General features: G+C 35.1%; 1 protein-coding gene across 1 annotated transcript in view; it reads right to left on the reverse strand.

Annotated features, from left to right (window-relative positions):
• The window catches only part of NCAPG (non-SMC condensin I complex subunit G), a 28,322-nt gene that overhangs the window by 16,895 nt on the left and 201 nt on the right, over positions 1 to 11,226 (reverse strand). The window contains exons 2-8 of the mRNA XM_010162879.1: positions 10,471 to 10,680; positions 9,325 to 9,553; positions 7,761 to 7,906; positions 6,741 to 6,825; positions 5,219 to 5,408; positions 2,706 to 2,855; positions 390 to 530 (exon numbers count right to left, since the gene is read on the reverse strand). Coding sequence (XP_010161181.1) covers positions 390 to 530; positions 2,706 to 2,855; positions 5,219 to 5,408; positions 6,741 to 6,825; positions 7,761 to 7,906; positions 9,325 to 9,553; positions 10,471 to 10,680 — 1,151 coding nt within the window. The remainder of the gene's footprint in view (positions 1 to 389; positions 531 to 2,705; positions 2,856 to 5,218; positions 5,409 to 6,740; positions 6,826 to 7,760; positions 7,907 to 9,324; positions 9,554 to 10,470; positions 10,681 to 11,226) is intronic.

Here is an 11,226-nt window from a genome sequence, read left to right on the forward strand (position 1 = left end):
CTTAAAATCATAAGAAACATACAGGTTACTTACTACAAGTCATCTGCTAAGAAGTAATCCATTTATCTCCTTTAATTTTTTATATACTATGTTCCAAATGAACAGTCTTGTAATTCCATAATATAAAGAATATGTTATGAAAACAACTGAATTTGTTCTCCCCAAAGTTGTATCTGCATTAAAACTCATTTTTCCATAAAAGTAAGCAGACAATATTTGGCACACTTTTGTGAACAATTCCGTTAGAGAGACTATGCCTTTTTTTCCAGCCAGCATTAGAACTGTATTTTGTCTGTTTGATCAGGTTATTTTCCCAACAGAGACTCTATGCCTGTCCAGAAGCATAAGTGCCATAAGCTTAACAGCACAGATTTTACATTTAAGCCTACCTGCCTCCCTCTTCCATGGTATCCATGCAGCCGATGATCAGAATCAGTTGCTGGCCTATAAATTCTTTTGTCATCAGGTTTTCAAAACAAGTAAAGTCTTCTCTTTGCTCTTCACTAAGAACAGGCATATTTTGAAGGTAACTGGATCCAAACAGAACAAATGTAATTACATTCAGAATCATTGTTAGAAAGTGTAAAAAGTTCCAGGAAGTTATTTATACCAAATAATGTCCAGTTTAAAAATAATGCACTTCATTTTAAAAATCCCTTCTAAGAAACAGAAAATGTCAAATTATGCTTGTACATGTGATTTCAGTTCTGTACCCTGAATAAAGGCATTGTATTCAGAATAAATGTATATATGTATCATTTTTCATATACAGAACTAGTATTTTTCTGCATATTTAGGTATTATACTTCTGCATGTTCAGACATGTTATATGGCCTACAAGACAAAATACAAGAAAATCATTAGTGTGCAGTGAATTTTAAATTCTTTATCTGGTCAAGTATGCCATCATGGAAGAACAAGCTGTTGTCAGATACACTCAGACACGTAATGGAAAGTGTAATCAGTTTGTTCTGTTTATTTTTCTAGAGTCAATTCTTTTATTTACATTTTATCCATCAATGAGAGCATGCATGTTCAGAAAATCTGAAGTGAAATACATCGTGTAGAAAATTCAATATTGAATATAATGTCATATATAAAATTCAAATACTGATATGAGCTGTGAAAAAAGATGCTTATTTTTACCACAGCTTTTCAGATACTTTTCAGCAAAAGCACATTAAATTTAGCAAATTATAAAAATTTCTTCAAGGTTAGGACAAAAACTTTGCACATGGCTACTATTTAAGAATATCTGAAATTACAACTATGAAGGCAGCTGTTTCGGATCATTCAACAATAATATCTGCACCAGATAATAGTGAAGTATCTAAATGAAACTTACAATCCTGCATTGTCTTAAGTATCAATGCCTTGAGGTTTCTTGCTCCTCCAAACTGACACTCTCACTGTGTAAATACTTTCATTGTACAACTGTAAGTCTTACCTGAAACAACTGGTGGCACAGCTCACCAATGAACAGTTTAACAGCTGATACCACAAACAAGTACCAGTAAACATAATTAATCTTACTCAGCCTCTTCCTGAAGGGGAAGACAACTGAAAGCATTTTGAGTAAGAACGGATGGAAGAAAGACGACCTTCCCCCCCGCCCCGTGAACAAATGCTTTATGGACTCTTAAATTAATTATGAATGAATGAATTTCCACCCACCAAACTGAATCTACATTTCAAAATCACGGAAGCACAGATGCTTCATTTATTAAATGTTTATGAAACACGTTCACACATTCCACATTGAAAAGTAGCAGGGATTTGTATGAGTACTACTAGCATACTACACCCACTGAAGTGAGAAAAGAAAATGCATTCTTTTTAATTGGAAGCATCAATCAAAACAATGCATTTTTCAGGAGATCTGATTTATAATAATTTCAGGAAGCTTCAATCTACAGTTTACAAATACAATACCTCAGTTAAGATTTCTCAGCATTCTCCATGCTCACAAACAAACTCTGTTCAAATTTTATGTTAAAATTAAAATACCCCACTGATACAAAAAAATTTACCTTTCTTCGCTTTGGCAAAAAGATTGACTTAACAAAACATTCATTGTTCCTCCCCGATTCTGCGTTCTGCAATTGGCTCATTTAGCAGCTCTGTCACTGCCTTCAAACATAAGTTTTTGGGAAGCATGCCTGCCTGAGCAGGGAAAAGAGAAGGGAATGAACTTGCAGTTTCAAGAACACTTCCCTTGGGGACAGCAGCCAAATTTTACTTTATTTTCACAAGTTACAACAATGAAAAAAGTATCGGTTTCTGCAAGCTCTAAAATCGTCTTTCCACAAGCTCTCTACAAACACACAGCCACCTACATACTAACAGATGGACAAATGATAGCTGGGTATTACAGAACAACTATTCTCTTCTCTTAAATGGCAAAGAATTCTATGCTATTGATCTAGCAGTCCATTTTGCTGATAATTAATGAGAAAACATGAAAACTGCTTTCAGGTTATATATCTGCTTTATATGTTTTTTTGTTTAAGGAGTAAATCCTCTCAAAAATCATAAAAAAGGGTTTGGTTGGTTGGTTGTTTTTTAAAAAAAGCCACTGTTCAAGCACAACTTTGGCAGAAACATGAACAGTTGAATAATAAAAATATTCTCTACTTAAAAAAAAAAAAAAAAAAAAAAAAAAATCTATTTAAATGCCAAAAGATTTATTTTTAAATGCAATGTACCTTAATAAATAATCTGCATATATAGCTGGTTCTGGCAACAACTGTTCTAGTAAATCTTCACCTTCTTCACCTTTTGATTTTAGATATTCACAAAGACATCTCCAGTATAACACATTCTCAGGTGTTAAGTCTTCCAGTGGGATCAGTTTTCTAAACAAAAATAAATAAATACATAGAGATAAATAAAATAGGGTCAAAGACAACAAATGCAGATAAATAGATTATTTCCTAAGATTTAAATAAAATTCTGTCAAAGGTATTCCCCACAGAAGTACTTACAGATTGACAAAAATAGGTTCCTCTTTCTTAAGTGAGGACACAGAGCTCCCTGAGCCTCTCATTACTTTGCACTTCCCAGTATTTTAATCAAAGCTGTTTGTATCAGTTTGCAGAAGAATTCTGCTCAGCCCTTCAAAGCTCCTAGAACCACCACCCAAGTACTTTATCTCTATGAAATATTGTTATCACTGTACAAGTCTGGGAAACTGAACTCCATTAATCTGCATAAATGCAACTTCTGCGTTAAATTATTTTTCAGCTTCTATTTATGAAGTGTCACTTCCGTTCTTAATACAAGACCTTCACACAACATTCAAGTAGCAACTATAGTACGTCAAATGCAGAAAGTTACAGAACTGCTCCTCAGCATCTCTGTAAACTCATCCTCCCTTTACCAGTCATAAAACTCCCACTCCTTTTTATAATCACAGTCTTTTCCATGCTAAGCATGGAATATATATTTTGTTTTCAGAAGCAGAACATTAAGTTGTGCATTAATTCTACCTCAAAACAGAAAAGACAGAGTATCACTTTCACTGGTACTTTTCACTCCCTTGAATCCCACTTGCAGACTATCAATAAGAATTTTGGTTTTCTTTTAGGTCCCTTACACACAAAAAAAAAAACCAAAACAAAACAAAAAAACAAACAAAGAAAACTTAAAAACTCACAGCAACATGTAGATGAAAACTGATCATTTGATGGCTTCCCATTAATCTGACAAGTCTTTCTTTAAAAGTAAATTTAACAAACAGAAATCACAGACTTCAAAAATCTAAGCATTTATCACACAGATACTGCACCATTCCAGCTGTAGTCAGAAACATCATACAAGAACAAGCCTAATATTTTCCTAAACAACCTCATTACAAGATGAATAATTTCTCTCCCTTCTCAAAAACGTCATTAGTCTAACAGATCTACTACTTAAAAAAATTCTCAGCCCAGTCTTTCAGAACAGCAGCCTCGTTTTGTGCAGGATCAAAGTCAGACGGACAAATCCATAACTAAATAAATTTTTCCTCTGAACCTCCTAAGACACTGGCACATTTCCAGAGGCTGTAAGAAAGTTATTTCGCCATTACTGATCCTTTTTAAAGCCTGACAGGCCCACACCTATAGCTCTGGAGCACAATGCTTGTAGCCTCTACCGATTTTAAACCATCTGTCATAAGCTACTACTAAAGTGCAGACACTTCAGATGACATTATGCATTTTCCCTCAAAATACAGAATAAGATTGTTATCACTTTTTAATCAGTGACAATCTGTCATTTAAATTTATAATCTGAGATTAGACTCCTACCACTGTTAATAATCATTCCACTCTGGTTGCCTTAATTAACTCAAGCTGTTTCTTCTCATACCTTTTTGCCTTTGTAGCAATTTCCTACAACTTCTCATTTCTTGCTTTCTTCCCCCCTTCATTTTTGCTTTATGGATCTTAATATTCATCATATCATCTTCTTCATAGCTTACAAACTCATTCAGTCAAATTCTACCAAACATTAACACAGGAAAAGAAGCCTCTAAGATACCAACTTCTGTCAAGCTCTGTTAATATCAGTAAAATACCTCCAAATGGTGGCTGAAACACAAGTCAAATAATTCCATTCTGACTTCATTCTCCAAACAGCTCAGGGATAACTGAACCAGCCCCAAATTGTGCCGCCTCTAGCTCAGCAGAAAGGATAGAGGGAAGCCAACGGGGACTAGGAAATGCGTGAGAAAGACCAGAAGCATTACTGAGAAGGAAGAGGAACTGGAGAAAAGGAGCTTTTCAGTACCACAGGTTAAAAGAAGAGAGGAAATTTCAGTAGTGGGGGTAAACTACAGCATTGCCTTTACTGTAAGCTGTACAGACAGTACACTAAATAAAACTAACTAGATTAAGTTATTACTCATAGAAAAGCTTGATCAATTGATTAATTTACTGTCTCCTCTTAAATTCTAGGAGTGTAGGTTTTGGAGTGTTCAGGAAACCAGAAGTCAAAGACATTTTTCATTTTTCCCTCCTTATTTATCTGGCATGTTAAATTTCAGCTGGCAAACACAGATTTTTTTAAAAAGTATACTGAAAACACTTAAGTACACAAACATCAGGGAGACATCATGGCTCACACCACAACATCAGTCTTTTATCACAGGCAATAGTTCCTCATTTAGATATAACTTTTAATTTAATATTCTTATACAAAATATTAGTATTTTGGAAATGAAAACTGATCTGCATACCTGCTGTCAAGGTTTTTACAGTTCTGAACAAAGTCATGAAGTGGAGATAATGAAAAAATAGCATTTAGTACTGGGATGGCCACTTCTGGACAATTTTCCACATCAAGTCGATGAAGCAATTCTAAAACATCCCCTTCAGTGAATCGTAACCAGGCTTGAAGCAGCTTCTTCATTACCTCCTTAACAGCATCTAATAATACAGGAATTTAAACGGTTTAAAACATTAAAGATCAAAAAATACCAAGTTTTCAACATACTTTCACAAATCTATAAAAGGCTTTTTGGAAATAAGTTATTATACAGTTGAATTGCACATTTCCTTAAATAATAGTCTGATGGAAGTAAAAGCATAATAACTAGGGAACAATACAAGTATGCTCTTAGGACCTTTTAGAAAACAATATCCAATATAATGGAAAGAAAAGTACACACACACTGACAACACTCATTTTTTCCTCTTATATGTAACCTATGATAACAAAGACAGTGCTTAAATATAGTGAAGAGTTCAAAAAGAACTGTAAAAAGGCCTTGAAAGAGCTAAATTAAGATCCTAAAAATGAGAAACCTCTACAATAAGGTGAAAAGCATAAACTAGTAGAATGAAAGAGAATGAGAGTGGAGAACCGACAGCTGAATGCACCCTGAGAAGTAGAACTAAGCAGAATTTGGATTATGTCTTCCAGGTCTTGCTTAATTACAAACCCTTGTTCTTAAGTCAATATGGAAAAACATCCAAAACGTCAACCTAGCAACCTTGAACAAGCAGGTTCCTCTCTCATCAGCTTGGGAGTTACTCAGTTCAGCAAATTTGATAAAAATATACACATTCAAGGTTATAAATTCGAAAACAGATCAAAATGAGAGAATACTAGAATATGTATATATAAATGCAGCCAATTTGGAACATAAACCTCTTTTGCCTAGCAAAGAGCATACGATCTCAGTTATATCAGGAAGGCTACATACCCTGGCAGATATTCCCCCTTGTGATTCTAGATATCAAGTGAAAGAGCAAGTCCTCAATAACTGGGATGACGAATCATCCTAAGGAAGGGACACCAACAGAGAAAGTATCTGCTGTGGATCATAAAAGAAGGCAGTTCTTTATGTTGAACACCTCCATGTCACTGAAATAAAGGCCCTGCAGAAAGGCTGTACCTTCTCAGGAAAGGAATACAACAAATCCTTGTTCCTGACAAATGAGGAACTGAATTAAATAATTACATTTTTCTACTTCTGTGTTTAATTACATTGTTGTTTTTAAATTTTAATTACTTAAGAGTTATTTTAGAGTTTTTTTTAGAAGTGCAACCCTTTCGTGGTTTGTCCACTATAAGGGGATTGGAAAACAAGCAGCAAGCAGAATTTCTTGTCCTTTAACATTTCCTGGCACCTCATGAGTCCTTTTGAGCTCCTTATTACTGCCATTGTAACTTCCACATAAATCATCCCCAAAAATCTTATAAAGTATTCTCTCTTAAACATTTGTATTAAGATGGTGAGAAAGATGAGCTCTTACCAGATCTGTCATTAAGTCCTTGTTGCAACAATTTTACTCTCTGTGCTATTGACAGAGCTCTCATGTGAACTTTTTCTGCCAAAACCTTAAAAAAAAATTTAAGACATTAAAATACACTTCTACAAATGACAACAACTGAATTCTCCAGCTACCTCTGGTTTTAAACTCTCAGCTTTATCCATCCATAGAAATTGTAAGTCAAGCCTGTAATATCTATACCATCAGCATTGTAACAATACATTAACAAGCACATTCTTGTGCATGGCAGAAAATGTAAAATAAAATAAAGTAAGAATAAAGTTAACAAATAGCTTAGAAGCTTGCCAGCTCCACTTGAATGAAACACCTGGATATGAAAACTATTCTCTCTTTAAAGCTCCAAGAGCAATGAATACCTGCAATGGAATGACAGAAAACCTACTAACGTAGAGATTCAGTTAAAAAATAGAATTTAATCTAAATTAAGAAAGAACAAAAGATGGTTCTGCGTGAAAAAAAATTGAATATTTTGTTTGAAGACCTTGCCTAAGATGCCAGCACAAGAAATATACATACCTTCTTTCCCTTACCTCTACACGTAAACATAAGTAATGGTTGATAATACTAAAAATCAGAATACAAAAAATATGCAATTTTTACACTAGTATTGCTGTGATCCTAACTTTACCTAATTACCAACTATGTAACAATCAATTATGTAACAATAGAGAAGAAAATTGTTTCACAAACGTCACAAATTGCATAGAGAGAAAATAACAGATTATATAAATAACTTATACTTTTACTGTCTGATCCTGAAAAGCTCAATTCTATTACAAAAGTAATTTCTATCAAGCAAGTTCTGCAAGTTCAGGGGTTTTAACTTGAAAACTTGTACTAAATCACTCCCCCTCAAAATTCTGGTAAGTGAAAATAAATTATTTAACTGTTCTTAGTGTTTAACCAGTGAAATGTAATAAAAGATTTAAAGCCTTTTTCCTAAGTCAGTCTTTGAAATTAATATTAAGTGATCCAATTTACCTCATATGCCAGCTTTCTGACAGCTTCCTTTACATCCATAGTGCGGCCTACAATTTTTGGCAAAGTCCTTGCTGATGGAGCAATACATGACAGCACTGCACGCCTCACTTCTGAATTTGAATCATTTTCAAGCAGTATGTTGTAAACTGAAAGTACAATAGTTTTCACAAGTGTTTGAAACATTATAGAAAACCAGATTTTATTATTTTTTTTTTAAAAAGGCTGTTATTAAAACCCCTCCCCCACCTCTGCATAGCTCATACAGATTTAGGGAACAGTTTAGGGTCACAACCCCAAGATTTTATGTCAAGCACATGCTGAGTTATAATCTCAAAAGCAATTCAGCTACGAAAATATCTGCAATCATAAGTAGGATATTCAGTTAATAACTCCAAAAATAGCTACTCTAGATCCCACTTATAACCACTTTGTCCTTTACTGGAAAAAAAAACTTCCAAATGTTTGCTCCTTAAGATTCCTATTCACTGGCTATACAGCCTCATTACCTTTGAGGTAGATCCTCAAATGTTCCTATAAATGGAGAACTGCAATCTCCATTAAGCCTTCCAAAACTCAAGTAGTAAATCTCTCATGTAATGCTTTTGTTATATTCTTGACTTTTCTTCAAAATTAAAAGCAACAACAAAAATAATTTAATCAGAGAATACTTTAATTCATCTTTTTGCTCTGTGAAGTGATTACTGTCTAGGTTCTAAATAAGTAACTTATAAACAAACACTTAGAAAATACCATTTCAAAGAAGGTACCTTAACAACAACAACAAAAAACCCCAACTAACTTACTCTCTTCACAAAAGACAGTGTGTAAAGTTTAATCAGGGCATGATTTACATAACAGCTGTGCTGGTACAAACCTGCAGTCCATCTACCTTGAGGCAATGGAAGTAGGGGCTTAGTCAAGAATCACACCATGCACAAAGAAACCCACAAATGGCATAAAAACAGCATCAAGAAAGCTGGGTTCCAGAGGTGCTGATCTCAAAGGAAGTGATCCTGAACAAGATGAGACTCGCAGGAAAAAAAAAAGCCCCCAAAAGCGTAGGTCAACAATGTCAGTAACCAGTTTGCCTCTTATGGGGCAGACAGCTATAATTTGAGTAAACATTAGTTTTTCTATTACCATCTCTACTCCCCAAAGTGTTTTTGTACAAATTCAATTCAACTAATAGTACAAAAGGGTCCTTAGAGAGCAAGAACTGAGCAAGCATTTATCATATCTGCACCCCAAGCCACAACACACCATTATTCTCACCATCCTTCAGCTACATTCACTTCATAGAACAGCCTGAGCCCAAAACGATTTGACTGTCATTTAATCCCTAGTGGATCTCTCCTGCAAGCAGTTCTGTCATTTCCCCTTGAACATATAAAACTCCTGCAACTAAAACTCCTCTGGCAGAGACCTTCACAGTTTACAAATTATTATAAGAATATCCTCAAAGATTTGTTCACAGATGCTTAAAAAAATGCTTAAAAATGTTTTAAAGTAATGTAAATCAACAAATGTTTTTGAAGAAGAAGAAGAAAAAAAAAATACTACTTACTATTAACAACAGGACAGTTTTCATCCTTAGGATCCTGGAGTCTCGACAGGGCCAAGACAGCTTGAATTCTCACATTTGAAAATTTATCTTTAAGCCTAATCAGCATAGCTTCGTTAATTTTATCAAATAAATCATCATCAATCTGGGCATTCTCTGGCATATTTCCCAAAATCTTATTAACAAGCTGGCATGCTCGAAATCTAACAGCGTGACTGTTCGCATTGTGAGACTGAGGGAAAGAAAAAATAACTATTTGTATAATTACACCGTTCTCATTTCCAACATAAGGCGATTAATATGCACATGCAAGTAGTTAGCATTCTATACAGTACATGAAATATGCACTTCTGTATTTCAAAAGCTTTTCTTACTTAAGATCGGTTTTTATAAGATTAAAAGGGCACAGAACTAGAAAATAATTATGGCCCATCACTTATATCAGTGGCACTTACATAATTAGCAATGCCTTCACAAAGGAAGAAACATTCTTAGCACTCAATGCAGACTACGCTACATTAGCTAACTTATCCCTCTGGCTCCAGAATATATTAGGAAAAATAAAAGAAATATATCTATTAGCAATGATGACTAGTGATCTTGGCTTGATCAATGCTTTTTCCATGTCAAAACACTAGCTTGAGAAAATTTAATTCTACTTGTGTTTTCATGCTATTGGAACTGTTGATCTTCTTTCTATATAACATTTGCAATAAGCAGGAAAGAATAATATATATATACCAATAGCAATACTTGTATGAAAGATCTTTCAGTATTTTTATTTATCAAAGACACAGTATAAATTAATTTCCACAACACTTCCACAATTTCACACTTATAAACACACCTATAATAAAGCCTATAATGATACATCTGACAGCCAAAGAACAAAACAGTTCACAGTTTCTCATGTGCCTAACTTTTGAAATCCTGTTGTTGGATTGTTTTGGGGTTTTTCTGGGGGGGTGTTTCATGTCTGGGGGGAGGGGGTATGTTAGTTGTAGTAGTAAGGGTAGTAAAGCACTACCTTTGCCTTGCTTTCACTTTTTAAGTTCTAGTTTGCAGGTATAATCTTGAGCGACAGAAAGTTTTTCCCGCTGCATGAAGTTTCTATTTATGTTAAAGATTTAATAATAAGTGTTACAGTACCTCAAGCAGAAAGTTAAACACATAATTCAGAAGCAAATTATCATCTTCTCCCTCCTCACTACCATCTTCTTTTTCCATTTGATAAAATGAAGTAACAAATTTAGCCACAAAATTGATGACTTGTTCCACTGCTGGTTCCCGTCTGTAGATTATCATAGCATACTTAAGGAAATTAATGAATTTTTCATGAAAGTCTTCCTTATCTTCCAACTGAAAAAAACAAAAAACCCCACCACAACAAGAGGTAACTACCCGGTTCATCTTTCAAAAGCAGTACCACAGACAAATAAAATAGATGTGTTTATAACAGACAGCTTCCATTAAAAATTTTAAAGCGCTAGAGCAGCGGCTAGGGCACACCCGGGGGGGGCTGTGCGCTCTTCACTGAATACTTTAACTCCACAGCAGGCATGTGTCTTGACCACGGGTCTCTATTCTGGAGTTTACATTTACTTGCTAGCAAGTTTCAGAACGGCAAGGGACATCCTCATCCATTATTATCCCGCGTCACACTTACTTCCCAGGAATCCAAACACCTTTCAGCAACACCATTGATACCTGCCGTGGGCTGTTCTTACACCCCTGTTCGCAGGAGACACCCGTGTACAATCGTTTGACGTGGGGCTTGCCGGGGTTTTATTCAAGCCGCAGGGCCCGACAGCGAGGCACGCTGGTCTCAGTGCTGTTTCAGGGGAAACAAGGCCGCCGAGGCCCCCCGCCCTCCCAAGGGGAAGCGGAGCGGTTGTGAGCGCCCTC

The sequence above is a fragment of the Antrostomus carolinensis genome, unplaced genomic scaffold (genome assembly GCF_000700745.2).
Source record: "Antrostomus carolinensis isolate BGI_N321 unplaced genomic scaffold, ASM70074v2 scaffold220, whole genome shotgun sequence".
Lineage (NCBI taxonomy): Eukaryota > Metazoa > Chordata > Aves > Caprimulgiformes > Caprimulgidae > Antrostomus > Antrostomus carolinensis.